A 20,245-nucleotide genomic window follows, 5' to 3' on the forward strand; every position below is an offset into this window, starting at 1 on the left:
ACAAGTAATAAATTGTATCATGTATCTTGAATGTATCATAGATAAGCTGCTATATAATGATTGCCACTTCAGATAGTTGTGAAATTAGGTGATTAACTAGTTGTTACTTAACCTTCTAATTTCTGTATAAGTCTAATTACATGAAACAGAAGTTGGGGTTTTGATTTATTACTTTGCTTTTCTGTTTGGAGTGTCATTGCAACTACTGTATTGTAAATGATGGAAAATAATTGCATATGTTAAAAAAATAAATTGTGTTATATTAAAAAAAACAATTAAAAATAATAAAACTGGATGCTGTGCCCCTCAAAAAAAATAAGTAAATAAAATGGTTAAGGGATTTTCACAAATCACACAGTTACAAATGATAAGTCTTAATATAAACAATCCTCAAAATGTATGATCTCTGTACTACCCACCTGCTTCATTTTCATTTAGCATGAAAGTAGAATATTTCCCCAATTTATCTAATTTAGCTGTTATTGAAATATAATCAATAAAGTATAATCAATAGGCTATACATAATAGTAAGACAAGATAATCCTAATGAATAAATTGTATTAAATGCTTTCAGATATTAACTACTTCCACAGTGCTGTTATTTTAAATTAATTTTGAAACCAATACAAATATAGAAAAGATAAGCAATATCTTTATGAATTGGTATCCACCATATTTAAAATATATGATAAAAGAATATAAGTAAAATAGGAAATGCATATAATGACATTTTGCAAGTAATCTGGACACTACATATTTGTAAAATACTTAGTATACATATTATATCTCAGAATGAGGATTCACATAAATAACGTTTAGCAGAGTGGTGGTAAAGGAAGGACAGAATCTTTCTAAAAGAATGGAAAAACTTACAGAAAGCTCCCTATTTGCATTAGATCTGAAAGGAACAGAATTAATCAGATGAGCTGAGGTATAGAATGTCAAAGTTTAGGGAACATATGGGTCATGATAATACATCAAGTGATAAGGGATTTGGAAATGCAATGAAATTAAGCCTGAGCAGGTGGAATGAGGCCAGGTTACACAGAGTCACCGTACAACAACAGAGTCTATCCAACAAGTGCATTAGCGAGAAGATGGCTGACCGCGTTTGTGTCAGCACGGTTTTTCAGAGGTGCTGTGAAGAATACAAGCCTGGAAGTAGGATAGCTTGTTGGTGCCCGGTGGCAGCGTTCTATTAGGTGCTTTGGGGAGTACATGTATAAAGCACAGACTCTGTTATTACCGAATGTACAATCCACTTGGGAAGGCAAGATATTAACATTCAGAAAACAGAGAATAAAGGAAATTTTCATAGGACACCAAATTTGTGAATGCATTAATTTGCCAAAATGTTTTGAACTTCAAATATGTGATAGGTATTAACGTAATCAGGCAGGTGTTAGATTAAGTCTGTATGTTAAGCTTGGAAATGCTCCTGTCCCTTGTTGAATTATAAACAAATGAGGAAAAAAGTATATTGGCATTTTACGTAATTTGGATTACATATATTTGTTTTGATGTCCATTACTAACATTCTATGTGTAATGATACACAGAATGTGAACAGTAATGAACAATTAGTACAACTCTGGGAGAAATTAGTTGTCCTGAAAATTATACTGAGTGTCATTTACTTTTTAATCATCCTGTCATTTCTTAAAGGAGAGCAGTTAAATGGTATCGTCAAAGAACATTTATTTTCAAGTATTTCTATGTCATTAAGGAAAGTTAGCCTGGAACCTCAAGAAGGTGATATTGTCAGACAGCAAAGTGTGTGTTTCAGTAGACTCAGCAGTAATGCAGTGGAGAACAATTAGCATAGGACAATTGCTCAGATATTAACATCAAACCAACTGAATTTAATATATCTTTGCCAGGAGGCAGGTAGGATCTCTTAAATTCTTAATTATTATTGAGAAAAATTTCAACAATTATTCATTTTTGCTGAATTAATGGATCTTGATTATATGTCATATTGAATAATAAAATCTAGACCTAGTTCTTTCCATACTTCTCTATGGTGTGTGTCCCATCTCTCCAGTTTTATCCCAACGGCCATATTTACATGTTGACATTTTCTTTACATTCATCTAGACAGTAGAAGAGATTTTTAATGGCATTATCCCTTGTCTCTGCACATAGTCTCTACAATTATATAAAGACTGGAGTTAGATGAACCTAACTAGAATACAGCTCTAATGCACCACTCTCTTGCATAAAAACTTTCCTCAGAGTCTCACATACAATCTATACTTCTTAAATTGTCTTCTGTATCCCACCTGCCCCTCTCCCCACATTTTTTTCAACTTTAGTTACAACCTTTTATCTTTTAACAATAATATTAGTTTGGGTTCACTAAACAGCAGATGCTAAAGCAGGATTGGCTCTTCCAGAGGTTTATTGGAGAAAATAGCCTTGAAAGATTCAGAGAGTAAAACAGATCTCAGACCTTCATGGTTGGTCTTTCTGCGAAGGCAAAAGGGAAGGAAGGAGGATTGAGATTGGGTAGAAAAAGCCTCAGATTCCAACCCAGTTCCCAAAACGGTTTGGCTCACTGCAGAGATCCCCCTGTGCTGCAGGAATGGGCGTGTGTTAGCACCTTCACCGTGCACAGTCACTGTCTGAGAGTCGGGGGTAAGAAGTGTGGCCTTGGTGCAAAGTCCTTGGCAGATACAGACAAGGAGTAGGCAGTTATAGGCGGGCACATTTTTATGGCTGGCATAACAACTGATGAAAGTGAGTATTCACTCTCTGCTATTTGTAGCCCGTTTGGTACTTCTGTGTCCTGCTCAAATGCTTCCCTTCACTTATGGTATCTTGCATCTGTGTTTGTGAAAATTATAGCCAACCTTTAAACCACAGTTCTCTTGCCTCATCTTCTGTGATGTCTTCTCTAACCCACAGCCTCTATATCACATTTCTGTGTTACCTCAATTGTAATTTTTGCCTTAAAAGCCAACAACACATAGCTACAGGGAAAGCTGGCATTGGGAAGAACAGCACTTCAAATTGTATTGTGATTATTTATTTTTCTTTAGATGCATACAATATTCCTATTTTAAACAATGACTAAGTATTACCCGTAATCATCCTGAGGATTTTCATACGAGGAAATATATATTTTTTAGCAAAATACTTAGAGAGGGTCTTTTTTGTGAAGGTTTTTGATCAATATTTTAAATTGCCTACAGGAAGCAAACATAAATGGAGCCCTCAGAAATGGAGGCAACGTGGCACAGTGGAGTGTGTTTAAATCTTTAACTGGTTCCTTCAGACGTCTCTCCCACATCCCTACAGTGATACTATAGATTGAAATTTGATGAGAAGACTTAGGGTTTTGATACATTACTATCATAATCTTCATCATGCTGAATATTTCCACAATGTTAAATATGTGCCATATGCTTTTTCCAAGTGCATTTCATTCAATCCTTGAAGCAATCCTGAGGGTTAGGTACCATAACCCGCTCCATTGTACAAATCAGGAGACTGAGGTACAAGAGGCTAAGTAACATTTCAAATCATGTGGCGAAGATGTAGTTTTTTTTTTTAAGACAGAGAATGTGTCAGTGGAATGAATGAAGGAGAGATATTAGGGAAAGGACCCAATAAATGCATCTTTATTTGAAAATATTCCCTGAATCTTTCAAGTTTTCTCATATGAACTTCTACCACATCAGTATAAGACACTACCACCTCTTACATACACTGTTGATAGGGATGCACCCATTTTCATTTCTCCACACCACATATAGCAGGACAATTTTTGAAAAACATGCAATTTTATCATGTCTCTGCTCTAAAATTTCCAATAGTTTCACATTGCTCTTAGGATTAGAATAAAAAACGAAAAAAGAATTTTTGTTCACATATAAGGCCCCGCACTGGCACTGTGTGGCACTTTGACTCTTTTGGTTCACTGTACGCCACGCTGGCGGGCCCCGACCTCTCCAGATTTATTGCCAGACTGGCCCTCTTGCAGCTCCTCAGACATCTGCTCCTGCCACCAAAGTCCTTATAGCGTTCCTTCTGCCTACAATTCCTCAACCCTGAAGTGAATCCTAATATTTCCCTAGGTTTTAGCTTAGTCATCACTTCTCCACGTAGGAGAAAAAAACATTCCTTTCGTCTTGTGGACAGGCACTAAAGGATACCACCTATTGGTGAACTTCATTGATTTATACCTCGCCCCTCTCCACCCCACTGTACAGTCTGTGGGGAAACGAACTGGTGGAAGCTATACCGTAATTCTTGGAAAACTGGATTGAAGATGAATGAATCAAAGAAAGGGAAGTTGTATAGTAGTAAAATTGGATGTTAGCTGACTACTAAATTTCAATGACAACCTTGATTCCATACACCTACATACACACACACAAACCATGAATGACAGATGTTAGTGACTTATGAGGTAAGCAGATTAATGGTCAGAGAATTTCTGCCTAATGGTTCTAGTACTAATATCATCTTCTACTGTGGTATTCATTCTTAAACTTGACTGAGGATTCAGCGAAGAATTCAGTTAAAAGTTACCACCCTGGAGGGGTGGGCACCTGGAGGGCTCAGTTGGTTAAGCATCTGATTTCAGCTCAGGTCATGATCTCATGGTTCATGGGTTCAAATTTCACATCAAGCGCTGTGCTGACAGCTCAGAGCCTGGAGACTGCTTTGGATCTGTGTCTGTGTGTGTGTGTCTCTCTCTCTGCCCCTCCCCTGCTTATTCTGTCTCTCTCTCTCTCAAAAATAAATAAGCATTTAAAAAGAAAAAAAAGTTTTCACCTTAGAGAACTTTGAAACATCTCTGTGTTTAGACATCATCTCAGTTCAATTAGATCAGAATCTCTGTAATTCAGACAATAGTATTTTTTCAAAGGTCCCAGGCGATTTCATTTGGCAATCAAGATTGACAATCACACTCACAATTAAGGAAAGAATGGGATACAATACATGAATACAAAGTGTGTTTTTCTCTGAAGATCAAGCAAAAGTAAAAATTTATCTTAAGCCAACATGATTTTGTAGGATTGCATAAAGAATATCTCTGTGCAACATATTGCATTTTGTTCTGCCTGTTATCAACATTTTAAAATTATGTGTGTGTGTGTGTGTGTGTGTGTGAGTGTGTATGGGCTCCTGGTTGGCTCAGTTGGTTAAGTGTCCAACTCTTGACTTATGTTCAAGTCATGGTCCCACAGTTGTGGGACTGAGTCCCGAGTCTAGCTCTGCACTGAGCTTGGAGCCTGCTTGGGATTCTCTCTTTCTCTCCCTCTGCCTCTCCCCCGCTCATGGACATGCTTTCTCTCTCTCAAAATATATAAAATTTAAAATTATATAGTATTAGGGCACCTGAGTGGCTTAGTCAGTTAAGTGTCCAACTTTGGCTCAGGTCATGATCTCAATGGTTCATGCCTGCATCGGGCTCTGCACTGGCAGCTTAGAGCCTGGAGCCTGCTTTAGACTCTGTGTCTCCCTCTCTCTCTCTGCACTGCCCTAGTTCACACTCTGTCTCTCTGTCTCTCTATTAGTATTTTACATCATCATTACATAGGAAACATATTAATATATTATAATCATATGTATATGTAGGATACTCATAAAAAGTATATTTATATATACATATACAAACATGCATATATACACACACATATATATACTAATGTACATGCATATAAATATTATATCATTGGGGAAATGTTATAAATTAATGTGTATAAAACATATATGTATTTACTTATATATTTTTCCTTTCCCAGTTATGTAAGTTATTTTTGTCTTATTCTTTGCACAGCACAACTATGAGATATTAATTTTATGAACTATTATTTATTGTTTCATTGCATCTGAAGTAAAACTATTTTATAACACTGGATTTAAATCACCTTAACCATTAGTTATAAGTACTTACAAGGTGCTACTTGATGTGACAAGTACTTACTAGGTATATCCTTGATGGAGATTTTTAGAACCAGTTTAGTAAAGAAGATTAATAATAAATTCATGTCCTGAAGGCAATATACATATTGAAACCACTGGTAATTTAAATACATTTTGAGACTTCCAAAACATAATAACTAGTTACATTATGATAATTTATTTGACATAGTTATTAGGTCACAAGAAACTTAAATGGATTGTTATTCATTTAAAAATAAATGTTCTCAGGGCACCTAGGTGCCTCAGTCCTTTAAGCATCTGACTTCGGCGCACAGGTCATAGTTGGTTCTTGGGTTTGAAGCCCGCGTCAGGCCAGCACAGAGCCTGCAGCCTGCTTCAGATATTGTGTCTCGCTCTCTTCTGCCCCTTCCGCACTCACGCTTGTCTCTCTAAGCAATAAGCATTTTTTAAAAATGTTCTCTACCTAGACAAAAGGAGATCTCATTTTTTGCAGGCTCATGCTTTTCAAATTATGTAATTAATGGCAGAAATGCAAACAATAAAGCAATATTATGACCTGGCTTTATGTTGCCAAAATTTTTAATTAAAACATAATCTCTTTAAGTTGGAAAATTTTAGAGCTTAGAGTAAATTTAGCAATATTTTAAATGGATAATTTTAACAAGGTTAGAAAAGACCAATAATTCTTTTCAGGAGAAAAAATTAAGTACCTAGTTGTATTGATATAGAAATAGTAAAATACATATTTTGAGGTACATTATGTAAGTGTAATTAAATTTGGCTTTAAGTTAAACTATGTTGAGGAGTGACCTGTCCAGATGGACCACCCTCCCACTGACGGCTTCCCATGTTCAAAGGCCTAAATTGCCCTTGTAGGCATTTATTCTCTGTAACCCTTATAGAAAATGCTCAACTTCAATTTATGCTACTTTATCTGAAACTTAGGGAGGGTTTGCTTTTCTCATTGAACTTTCTTGAGGGAAATTTACACAAAAAATTCTAATAAGTTATTTACAGCAGAAATCGTAAGGGGAATAATATGTGCAAGACCAACAGTTTAAGGTATATAAGTAATTATGTGTTCTGAAATACTACATTTTGGGAACATAAAACATCAGAAAGACATTTTAAAATTCTTTATCAGAAATAGTCATGCAATTACTAAGCTTGAGACATACACAAATGTTTCCATTAAATTATTTTTTTAATGTAGGTTTAATGTAGTTACTGAACAAAGCACAGAAAAATATTTTTACACTCTAAACCTTGCATTACTGCATCTGTAAGATATTTTTGGTAAACATAAGGAAGAAATTAAATGTATCATTCCAATTTTTAAATTATTCTGGTCCACTTACTAACTCTACTTAATGAGACCTGTGTGCAAGAAAAACACAGCTGCAAAAACTATGCAAGTCACATTGTAAGGCATGCAGAGTTCATAAATCTGTGGCATTTTATATAGGTGACACCCGAGAACTGAAACATGCTCGTAAAGTCACATAATCTCAAAAATTTTAAATAGCACGTCACAGATCAATGATTTTTGTAGGATATATATTTGACTAAGTAGTTATCAGATTGTATTAAAACTTGTAATGTGAACCTCCAAAATCTATTTTGAAAGTGAAAAATAACCTCTCTCTTTCCAAATCCAATAGAAAATTGTACTTGGTAGAAGAAATATGCAAACAGATGATTATTCCATCCCCATAGAAATACTCTCCACTCTTAGTTTTCAGATACCAACAGCTTCTGATTTTCCTTCCACATATCTAGCCATTTCTTCTCTGGCTCTTTTGTTCTCTTTTCTTGTAATTGATTTTGTGGCTACTCAAGGCTAGATTTTGGTCTCAGTTACCTTCTCTCTTATCTGACCCCATGCCTTTAAATGCCATGTCACTGCTGGTGAGTCCAAAATTTATACATTGTAGCTCCACATTGTCTTGAACTTATGAGAAGTATATTAAATACCCTTTTAAAATGCCCCACGTAGATGTTCAATAGTTCCCTCAAACATGATATCTTCAAAATGTAGTTTCCAGCTGTTTCAGTCAATTCATCTTCACTGAAACATCCTTTTTATTCATATACCCCAGATCCAATCCATTAGTATGTTCTAACAACACACCTCCAGAATCAGAATAAATCTCAAAATATTTCCTCTCTTCTCTGTTTACTCTTTAACGTACTAGTGCCAGACGCTATCTTCTCCTTTTTGGATAACTGCAATTTCCTCCTAACCATCTCTCCACTGCCACCTAAACTGACTCCAGTCCATTTGCAACAACAAAACCAAAGTAAATATTATGGTGATCAAATCCGTCACTGATAAACACTTCGGTGAGTTCCCTTTGCTCTTAGAATAAAACTCAAATTCATTAGATTCATGCTAAATGATCTGGCTCTTTCTGGTGGATATCTTCTTAAAAACTTTACTGATGTTCAACCTTTATCTCCATATATTTAATTAGGATCGAGAAATGTGAATGATTGTACATACATTTATAAAAAGCCTGTAAGATATATCCACCGTCCTTATAAATTGCCCCAAACTTAACATTTATTCATCCTTTCTGATCCCGCTCTCTTATTTGGAGCTCTCTAAAAAAAAGATCAACATCTAAAGGTTATGTCCTTTGATTTTGGCAATCACTGCATCAGTACCCTGTCTTCCATATGCTTATCTACTTACTGGTGTGTGTAAAATAGCATCCTTAAGTTGGATATATGTATGAGCGCAATTTGATATTCTAATCAGTTACTTAATTCTTTATTAAATTATAATTGTATAACATGTGTGAAGGGCTTGCTTACTCTGAATAATGCACTTATTCCATTTTAGTTACATATTTATTGCCTAGTATATGAGCTCAACTCATCAAGGGCAGGAACTTTGTTTGCCTCGTTCACCTCTGTGTTCTTAGCACTGTGCCTTTGGTGATAAGAACAATTCCTGACACATAATAGACATTAAAATGAACTAGTGAATAAATGAGCAAATGAGGGGTTGTTTTATTTTCAGGTTCCTGTTGAAAGACAATTCTCCATGGTCCCTCAAATTTCTGCATAACTTTTGAGCAAGCCACTGACTGCCCAAAAGGATGTTAATATAATGGAATGTCTTAGAAGAGAGGATAATTCCTCTCTCCAAAGTGAAAGGCAGTCATGCTTTAAAAGCATGAAGATAATATCTCCTTCTGTAGTAATAGGCATGTAGGTTTACTACTCATGGTAAATCCATTTCCTTTCTTGTAATACAATCCACTGCTGCATGTTCAAGTTCCAACTGACCCTTGTCAAGTAAAATAAAAAATGCATTAGACAAATTTAACATGCAAGGAAGGCTTTATTCAAGGCTACTGCAACAGGGAAGACAGTCTAGAATTGTGGCTGAACTCAATCTCACCAAAACAAAGCCAGGAGGGTTTTTAAGAGCTTGGTAGGGGAAGGGGATTATAGGCAACGCGTTTGCTAATTGACCTAACCTTCTTTATAACAAGAAGTAGTTTTACGACTTGAAGCAACGTGTCAACTGAAGATAAACTCTTGCTATCTTTTTAAATTATTTTTATTTATTTTGAGGTACAGAGAGAACAGAGAAGGGACAGAGAGAGAGAGCGAGAGAGAGAATCCCAAGCAGACTCAGTGCTGTCAGCATGGAGCCTAACGTCGGGCTTGAACTCACAAACAGATCATGACCTGAACCAAAACCAAGAGTCAGATGCTTAACCAACTGAGCCACCCAGGAGCCCCTCTCAATATTTTCTTGATAATTATATTTCAAAGAAATAGTTATCAGGTCCTTGAGAAAGAATTCCTGAGTTGTAACACGAGCAGGAAGCACTTAAAAAGATTTCCATCTAGAAATGTCAGAGAAATAATGTGCAATTACATGTTTTCTAAAATAAATGCTTTAAAGAAAATGAGGTCAGGGCCCTCAAAGCAAGAAGAATCCTGTCTAGATTTTGGTCCGGCCAAAGGCAAAGTTAAGGTCATGTTGGTCATCCTCTTTGGGTCACCCTGTTGGAAACAGAACTTGAAGAATAAGCGAAAAACAAAGAAAAATTAGTGATGTTCTATTACTGTTGTTATAAGAAATGAATTACCTTTCCCTTTTGATACAGAACTCTCATGTGTTCTACGAATATACAATATTTATGGCAATCTAACTTGTCAGCTGACAAGTAGGGTAAAATTACAGATTCCTCAGAGCCCTTGACAATCAGGATCAATCTTTTTCTTAAAAATTCATCAGAATTTCTCTATATATAATGAAATAATTTCAGCCAATACTAACATGATATTTAAATATTTAGCAATTGCTAGAATTTAATAAAATTCATCTATGAAGAGAAGAATATACTGGAAAAGCTTTGTATTTGAGTATGTATGTATGTATGTATGTATGTATCTATCTATCTATCCACTTATGTATCATTTATCTATCATCTATCTCTCCTTACATTGGTGACTCAATATTAATTTGTTTTAATTGCTTGTGTTTAGTGATTTCACCTTATAATATGAAATGCTTCATATTTTATTAGCTTTAGACAACTGTATTATGAAGTTACCAAAAAGCCAAAACACAGAAAACCCTACCCTGAATTTCAAATTGATAATATTGCATTGCTTAATGTAATATCATTTAAAGTAATAAACTACTTTAAACTGCAGTATAGAAATGTTTTTCAGAAGTAGAGGCACAATATGTATCATCTCTGATTTTTAGTATTTGTTTCTTCATAGAGACATATATAAGGAAATTTATTTTCTTCTATAAAGCACCTACATCATTCTTATTTTGGTTCTAATTTTTTCTGCTTTAATAAAATGGTACAATTGATAGAAAATAGTCTCTACCCCATTGCTATTGTGTTACAGCTAGAGCCTCTTCTGAACTGCATCACAATTTTTACTGTTTATCTGATTTTTAAAATCTCACTGTGAAACACCTCCATTCAGTTTTCATTTCTCCCATGTTTTAGGTGTGACGGTTCTTGAAGGTCCTATATACGCTGTGGGAGGCCATGACGGCTGGAGCTACCTGAACACAGTGGAGAGGTGGGACCCGCAGAGTCAGCAGTGGACATTTGTAGCCAGTATGTCCATTGCCCGAAGCACAGTTGGTGTAGCGGCTTTGAATGGCAAGTGAGTAGATTTTTCATCTTTATCTGGAAAATATTTTTAGTAAATATTCTTCTTAAAATAACTTTTAGTAACCTGATCCAATAAAATCTTTTTATAGATTTTAAGGTTTTTATAGGGTTTTTTTCTTTAGTTTAGTCTTTATGGATAATTGACTAAATGAATTGAATAAATGAATAATACGAAGACTGCATGTTTTTCTGGTTGTCTCTTTATATGAAACAGAAACCCAAACTCCTTTAGTTCATAAGAATTATTTGCACTAAAGATCTGCATATTTATATACCTACTGGAAAATTGTAGAGCTTTCAAAATGCTATTAAGAGTTTGGTGCATAGCATGTATTTTTTAAATGATTATAGTAGTCTGTCCATTTTGTACCATTTCCAACGTATTAGCCTAAATCGGGAATTCTCAATCTCACTACTCGTGAAATCTGGGACCAGATACTCCTTTACTGGAGGTGAGGCTCTGTTTTGTGCATCAGAAGGTGCTCAGCAGAATGCTGGGTTTCTGTCCACTGGATGTCAGGCCTACCTCCATCCTAGTGGGACAACCAGAAAGTCTCCAGACTTTGCCTAATAGCCTATGGGGATGACAAAATAGGCCCTCTCTCACCCCCATGAGAACTACTGTCCTAAACAAAGTTAGTGACAACTAGGGCCTGGACAACGGCAAAAGCTTCCAATCTCCTTTCCCTACTTCGCTTTCTCCTGCAGTCCATTCGCTAAAGCAGCCGGAGCAATCCGTTTACACATATGAAGCGTATGTCACTCCTCTTCAAGGCCTTCTCTTTGCAAAGAGAATACAGTACCCATCCTCACTTAAAGGGACCCACTGGATTTTCTCCCTGCATACTGTATTTCTTTTTCTCTTAACATCAGCCATATTGCTCTTGTATTTGTGCCTCAAATATGGCAAGCTCTAACCTCTCAGTCCCTTTGAACTTATTGTTGCTCTTCCTACGAATCCTCCTGTGCCTGGATCCTCCTAATTGTTCAGATTCCATCTCAAATTTTGTGCCATGGAGGTACTTACTATCCACCTTATTAAAATAGACCACCCTGCACACTATCTCAAACAATTTACTTATTGTTCTTGAAATTACATACATTATTGTTCGTCATCTCTTTTTGCTACCATATGTTCAGTAAATGGTGAGATATGTCTACATTATTCATTGTTATATTCCTGGGCATAGTACACATTCAGCATGTCTATTGACTCAATGTTGAATAAAGGGTTTTATCCCATTGAGTTACTCTTAATCACCTTTGACAATCTATTTTTTCTATATATGTGTATAATTAGAAAGTTATTCTTATAGCATGTTGCTAAAGAAATTGATTTTGTCATTTAAATTGTAAAGAAACATTTCCATGGAATTAAAGACTGTTGGAAATTCATATTTTAATGGCTATGCAGTAGTCCACTGTCTGCAAGAAAAAAAGACCCAAAGTTAAGTAACTAGTTAGTCTCTGATTAGCATCTAAGTTTCTAAACATATCTAAAATATTTACATCTAACAAAATATATATCTAAAATATCTCCTGAAATTTTATATTATCAATAAAGCTGCATTGCGCACTGTTAGATGTAATATTTTGTAGTATTGGTAATACTACAAATTACTGATGATTTCCTTAGGAAGAATTTCCACAAAGTGAGCAGGGGTATTGGGACTGAATTATTTTCAGGCTTAAAATAAATATTTTAATTTAAAGTGTATGTGAGGTTGAGAGACAACAGCTTAGTAACTGGCATATTGCTCTTGAAACCAAAATGTGTACCAGGGTACAATCTGATGGCTACTTTCCTTTCTTTTAACTTAATACTTGGAGGTTCATTTTAACAATCTTAACCAGCTCTTTCTTATACTTAAGAAAATTCTTGTCTATTGAGAATTAAAAGAAATTGTTCCCTAATCTATTATTCAAGTCCTTTAGTTTTGAGATATGTATTTTAGTATATCCGTTTGGTTATATTCATTTTGTGATTCTATGTGTGGTTGAGGACTGAGTCCTTTGCCATAAATTCCCTTTCTCCCCAGTAATTTTATGTCTTTTCCACTTAACCTGAGAACGTATTATTCTATATCATAGTTTCAGTTGTTGCCATTTTGTTTATAGACTTTATCACTTCCAATATAGACATAATTTTTTTTCATTTTAATTTTCTTTTATGATATCCTTGTTTGACACCTTTCTTTCCTGCCTACTTCATATCCATCTTATTTCAATTGCGTGTGTTATCATCTTTTCTTAAAAACAAAACAACAACAAGCAACTCTTGCATCACCTAGTGTATAATTTTTCTTAAATTGTTTTTGGTACAATTTACTTATTTTTCCTAGAAATGACAAGTTGTAAAGTACACACTTTTTAAAGACAGTATTATTTCCTTGAACACTAAGCTGTCCTTACCTCTGCTCTATTATACTTTGTTTTGTTTTCTATACATTCCTTGTGATTTGTCTTATCACAGACCATTACGTCTCCTAATTTCCTTCATGATTAATATGTTTAATTATTCTCAAAATCCTATTTGTAAATATTTTGTTCAAAGTTTAATTAATGTTCATACCCCTTATTGTTTAAAAATCTATTAGAGAAAAAATTTTCTAGGAGAAAGGAAAGCTGGAGCAGAATCATGGAGAGCCAAAGCAAATTGCTGTCAATTTAGTTTCATTCTTTTTGTTCGGTAAGCTACGTTTCTGTAGCATAGTTTTATCTATCAAACTTTCGACTAATACTATCACCAATATCAAATCATATCTATAGACACTCCTGCTATATTCTTTTGGGCTATAATTGTTAAGAAAAATCCAGAATTCTACTATCACTAGTGCTTTGGAAAACCATTGTATAGAAATGAAAGGAGTTAGAATTATATACACCCCCTCAATCCCATAGTGTAAGAGTGCTGTGTAAAAAGCAGTTAGAAATGTTCATCCAACAGCTTCCTAATTACATTGAGATTGCTCATAATAGGAAACTGAAATTTAATACCAACCTTCCAGCTGAACACATCTAAAAATTATCTAAAAGAAACTTATTGGAACTGTTTCTATGTGAATTAGGTACATCCCATTCCCCACTTAATAGATTTTAATAGATTTTTTAAAATTCTGTTATACCTTTTAATAGCAATACAGAAAATATCTTTTCCTTTGTGTTAATATTGTCACTTTTACTCAAAAGACAATATAAATCATTTTCCACCTATATGTATCTTTTTCTTTTAAATGGACTATTATTCACTAAGCATTACAATATTTTTATTAATAACAAAATTAATAGCAAAATTTTACATTATTCAACATTAGGTATATATTTTTTAAGATTATTTATTTTGAGAGCGAGAGATAGAGCAAGCAAGGAGGGACAGAGAGAGACAGAGAGAGAATCCCAATCAGGCTCTGTGCTGTCAGCATAGAGCCCAATGTGTAGCTTGATCTCACAAACCATGAAATAATGAACTGAGCCAGAATTAAGAGTTGGACACTTAACCGATTGAGCCACCCAGGTGCCCCTTAAATATATATATATTTTAAAAACTTTCCTTCAGGCATATCTATTCATGAATAGTGAAACCATAATAAAATAAATATTTTTCTTGGATGTTAATTTTTGTAATTCCTGTGCAAGAAAGCACAGGATTTTTTTTTGCCTTTTTGCTTTTCCTAATATTTATTTATAGGTAACATACATTGATGCCAATGGATCCATTCCTTGCATTCTTTAGAAATTGGGTATGTCATTGATAGAGCATATTTGTTCACTAAGGATAACAAATATCTTTACCCCTTCATTATCTCATTCATTGAATGTATTATTCTGTTATGTATTCTATAACACACAAACTCTCTCTATTAAAGTTTTAATGCATTACTTATCCTATTCTAGCTTTTTAATAATTACCTTATATTATAGCTTTGTGATCCTTCCCTAATATTTCACTTTAAAATATCCTTACATGTGGGGCATCTGGGTGGCCCAGTTGGTTGTGCATTCGACTTTAGTTCAGGACATGATCTCTTGGTTCATGGGTTTGAGCCATGCCATCGGCTCTGCTCTGGCAGCTTAGAGCCTGGAGCCTGCTTTAGATTCTGTGTCTCCCTCTCTCTCTACCCATTCTCTCTCTCTCTCTCAAAAATAAACACTAAAAAATTTTAAAAAGTATCTTAACATGTGTGTATATGTTATAGATCTTCTCCAAACTCAATCAGAAATAAGTGGGGTAAAAATATAACAAATGAAATATTTAATGGATACTTTTGTAGCACATTTTCACATGTGGCAATAATTAAATTATCTTTCCAATTTCTTCTAATGCCCCTTTCAAATTGGCATTTAAATTGGCTATGCATGGAATTCATCATTTTGGTTGTTTCTCTTGTCCTTGTATTTTTTGGTCAGCTAGGTTATGTAATATCTTAAGAAATCCTATTTTTCTCTAAATACATCCTTCATAATAAGTATCAGAGTGTGACAGTATTTAATCTTAGTTTTTATTCATGAAATTGTTACATTTTCGAGTACATTCTTTCCCCAAATTTAATCCAGATATTCTATGTAAATATTTTCAGTGACTTCATTTTCAAATATTTCTCATTTAAATCAAATGTTATAGCTCTCATTTGAATATCTTTTTTTCCCTGAGTGTGATTTAATGACCTCAAAATTCTGTGGTTTGATGACTGTCTATTAATGTCTAGTTGCTTTTCCTGTTTTACTCAGAAAAAAAACATAATTACTAGAAAGTGACCTTTCATGGTTCAGACCCATAGCAGAAAATTGCTTCAGCATCACTCTCTGACAACCATTCATCTTTTTCTCATCTCTACTGACATGATTTTTTTCTCCTTATTTTGTTTTCACGTATCACTAATGTGTCATTCTAACCTGACTGTTGCTTCTCTGAATGCTATTTTGAATAATTTTACCAATTAGACTAATAAAAGCCAATTAACAGCTCTTTTAAGTTTAGATTCTTTCTGATACCATTTGTTGAGGAAAAGTAAATAATTGTTTCATGGCTTAAACTTAATGAGTATATTCTGATAAATTCAAGATTAAAATTATATCAATTTCATGAAACATTCTGGTTAGTCTTCGATTAAGACAGAGTCAGCTAAGTGGTAGATATGTCACCTTAGGCCAGCACAGCCAACACGCTTACTTGATAAATAAAGGAAAAACAACAAAAGTGAATAGACATTGTGGTGTGGTCATTAGCCATATAAAACCTCAGAGTTCCCAAATAGTATCTGTTCTAGTGAGCTTTTTTTGTTTCTTCTTCGCTCTCTGTTGATTCTTTCAAACTTTGTAGCTAAAAGGGCTTTCTGCTTTGTTTCTCTTTGTTTCCTGAGTTAGCTCAAAAAGCAGATACTGATACAGTCTGAGCACATCCATAAAGAGGTCTGAAGGTTAATAAATCTATGCTACAGAGAATCTGCAAAACAAACAAGACAGCTGGGTTGGCTTCATGATTCACTACAGAAAAACTTATTCTGCTCATTCATTCAAAACTTAATAATTCTCACAGGGCAGTTGAAACGTCTATGCAGCCTGAAACTTACACAGTTTGAAGAACCATAAGGAGTCAGTTTGTTTTCTCCAGTGTGGCCCAATGTCCAGCACAGTAGCTTAAGCCTCAAAGACTGTCATTTGCAAGGGGCCTTCCAAGAGAGATCCTATTTCTAGTTATGCATTCCAACTTTGGTGTTCTTTTTCATAAGCTAGGACCCCAAATTGTATAAGTTTTTGCATGATAAATAATTTGTATTAAAATTGTAGTCTTTGGATTCACACACACACAAAAAACTTGTTTCCTGGGTCTCACTTGGGACTACTAACAGGCTCAGGAAGTTTATAATTTGTCTCCTGGAGAAAAAAAATAGTTAAACTGGGACTTGATTAATTTAACAGCTTTACAGAAATTAGGGGAGCATTGCAATGAAAAGGAACAATTTATGTCAAGCCGCTGAGTGTGACATGCAAACAAAAGGAAGAAAAGTTAAGTTTGGCTGTAACATAATGAGAGAAAGTGGCAGCAAAGATTGGAGAGAAAGACTAGCCCCAGGTTAGCAGCAACTTGGCTAAGGTAAAGATGTTATAAAAGGTTAAGAAAGGGCAGTGACATGGTTACAGTTTAGGAAGATCCTCTGGATGAAGAATAATTTATAATTTTCTGAGGAAACTATAAAATTATCAGAGTCTCATCACACTAGTAGACTGGATACAGTGTATTCTCCTGTCCAAAGGGATTCCTGGGTAAACCATGTCTCAGAACTAGGATGCAGAGCAATGGAAAACAATTCATTTGGGCTCCCTGTGGAGCATGGCCGCTTCCAGACCCCGCCCCCATCTGGCATATACTATCTTTTATGAATGACACCTTGCCTTCCTTCTCGTCTCCACCTTTACCAGCCGCCTTCCAGGGTGCTATGTCCTGAATCGCTCAGAGTACTCAAACACGCCGACATGGGACACACAGTTTGACCCTATCACAGACATATCTCTCTGCTTCGATTTCTTTTCCTTTTTTTTTTTCTTACTATCTTGTGACTCTGCACTCACTATCCACTGCCCACTTAGTTTCTCTCCTCAAATTTTCACATCACCTTCAGATACATTTGAAATCTCTCCAGAGTGACACAACTCGAGCCAAACACAACTCTGGTTGGTTCTCTATGTGCATTAAATTCCATGTGACAAGATCAATACTAAAAGGATTCAGGTTATTGCGCTTGAGAACAATAGTGTCAGAAAGTATTAAAGATGCATTAAGATTTTCTTTTACCCAAATAAAACCTAAATGAGACCACTTACATTACTTTCCGTCATCCAAAGCTTAGTTTAATCTGTACCTTTCCATAAACTGCTTCTTTAACTTCACCCATTTAAATTTAATCTTTCCTTCTTTTATGTCTCCAAGACACATGATTAATACTTTTTTCTGCCATTTGTCAGAATCTTATTTCAGTGGAACATAGGTGCTTTTACTTTGACAAATTCTTTAGATGAATCACCCTTTTTCAAGAATTGGAAAGCAGTACTTAATTCATTTTTTAAAAATGTACAGACATGCACTGGCCATGGTGATGTGTCAAAGAAAATAAATCGAATCTGCCCTCAGAGAGCTTACATTATGTTCAAGGGAAATAGGAAACATCAAAGGAAGGAAATGCAGAATTATAATCAGGAGAGAGGAGCTGCTAGCAAGGAAACATGGAGGGATCAGGTGGTAGAAACCATTTCTACCCGGAGTTAGGTGAGTGAATTCTCCCAAGTTTTGGAATGTGGTTAATTGACCCAAATTTCTGTACATATTTACAAGTAGATGTTTCTTTTAAAAACTGGGCATGTTCTAATAATTAAAGATACGTGTTTGTATCAGACTTCCAGATACAACATTGCTTGCCAGCCATGTTGCAACGGCAGCAAATCTCAGACCAAATTTGCCACATGTATCCACGTTTCATAGCAGCAGGAACAAGAACATTCTTACAACCTGTTGTGACCTTCCTGAAATCCTGCTCACTGTACTGTAAGACTCTCTAACAAGAACCTCTCATGAAAGAGTTCCCTTTAGAGCAGATGCTGGACTAGTCTGACAGCAGCACTGACAAGACTTCTCTTGGGATCAGATTAAAGAGTTCTCTATCAATTGAGAAACAAAGGATCAAATAGAGTTCTGGGTCCAGGGAGTTTCTTCAAAGGTTTTATACTGTGGGGATTGTGGAATTCTTATTTTTTATTATGCAAGGGAAGGGATGTCTGAACATAGTTTCTGGTATAGTGAGTGAAAATTATATTTTTAATATCATAGATTTCGCTAGTAAGACCTTCCAATATGGAGACAGTGGTATTGGAAACACTTTCTGTAGCAATAAAACTGGCAACCAAAGGGTTAATGGAACTACTCTCACCTGCAGACTAACAGGAACAGCTGTGATGTTTTAGCCAGACCTTTTAGTTTTGCCTTTAAATCTGCCTGACTCTCCTGCTTCAGAAGGGTAGATTTGATACTTATCTTTCCGTCTCTTTGTTTGGCTGCCTCTAGAACAAATCCTTTCCTGTTGCATGCAACGTGTCTTAGTTAGTGACTGTCTTTGCTGCACATCTGGCAGAGGAACTTAAGTTTGGTTTAAACTTCGGTAAACCAGGCAGGAGCTCTTTGCCCTTGGTTTGTAGGTCCCCAGCCGCTAACAGGCGTCAGGTGATGGGTCTATGCAGCAGCCTGGACTCTTCGTCCTAGAGAGCTTCCTTGGGGCCCCACCCCTGCTGTGGCAAGGAAATGGTTTTTGATTTCAGTTTGGACAGACATCTCGTGGTAGGTATTTTGTGTGCGACCACAGGTGAGCTTACGTCTTCTTCCATTTGTTTTGGTTTAGTCTTTCACCCATTCGGTTACCTCCAAATGCAGAGTTGCACTTTTTGCGCCTCTTTTTCTTGCTTGATTAAGGAAAGCCCGACTAGGAAGCCATTTAGTTCAGTAGGTGAAGTTCTGACTTTGAGGGAGGAACCAGCACTCACAGAGGTACTCTGGGCTTCATTTGGTTTGGATATTGCTACAGCTCATGGTAAAAAAATAAACCTTATTCTCATTCCCCAATGAGGAATTGGCAATTGTTTTTGTGCAACACTGGCTTGGAAACAATTTTTATTAGACTCCAGAGAAAAATGGCCAGCTAATGGATCCATAAATTCTAATCCCATCTTGCAATTAGATTTGTGTTGTAAAGGGAGATAGTTGGAAATTGGGCCTTTAACATGTTGTTTGTATCTTGTTTATATATTTGTATGTGTCTCCACACATGTTGTAAATGCAATATTCTCTCTAACTCTGAATAGTGTTGCTAAAATTAATTGCAAAAAGCTCTATGTAGTCAGTTTAAAGGTAAGCACTTATAAAAATTGGACATTCTAAGACTCAGAAAGATACAAACTAACCCAGTTGTTTTGCAGGTTCACTTGATCAGGGAAAATAATTCAGTTAAAGCTAATTTAATATTGTTTTAATTTAAAATGGACAGGTCTTCAGAAGTATCAGCATTACATATTAAATTTTTATTCTGTCTATGCTTACTGAAAGTCAAATAGGTTCATGTTATCTCCATTGAAAAATTCATCAGAAAAGGAAAAAAAACTTGGACTTTGTATAATGCCTTATGAAGCTTTATGGGTAATCTA

The 20,245-nt window shown here is 35.3% G+C and overlaps 1 protein-coding gene across 2 annotated transcripts in view; it reads left to right on the forward strand.

Annotated features, from left to right (window-relative positions):
* KLHL1 (kelch like family member 1) overlaps window positions 1-20,245 on the forward strand; it is a 336,973-nt gene that overhangs the window by 289,890 nt on the left and 26,838 nt on the right. For both annotated transcript variants that reach the window (XM_029938429.1, XM_029938430.1), the window contains one exon: window positions 10,889-11,051. In XM_029938429.1, coding sequence (XP_029794289.1) covers window positions 10,889-11,051 — 163 coding nt within the window. The remainder of the gene's footprint in view (window positions 1-10,888; window positions 11,052-20,245) is intronic.

Source organism: Suricata suricatta, chromosome 4 (assembly GCF_006229205.1).
Source record: "Suricata suricatta isolate VVHF042 chromosome 4, meerkat_22Aug2017_6uvM2_HiC, whole genome shotgun sequence".
Classification (NCBI taxonomy): domain Eukaryota; kingdom Metazoa; phylum Chordata; class Mammalia; order Carnivora; family Herpestidae; genus Suricata; species Suricata suricatta.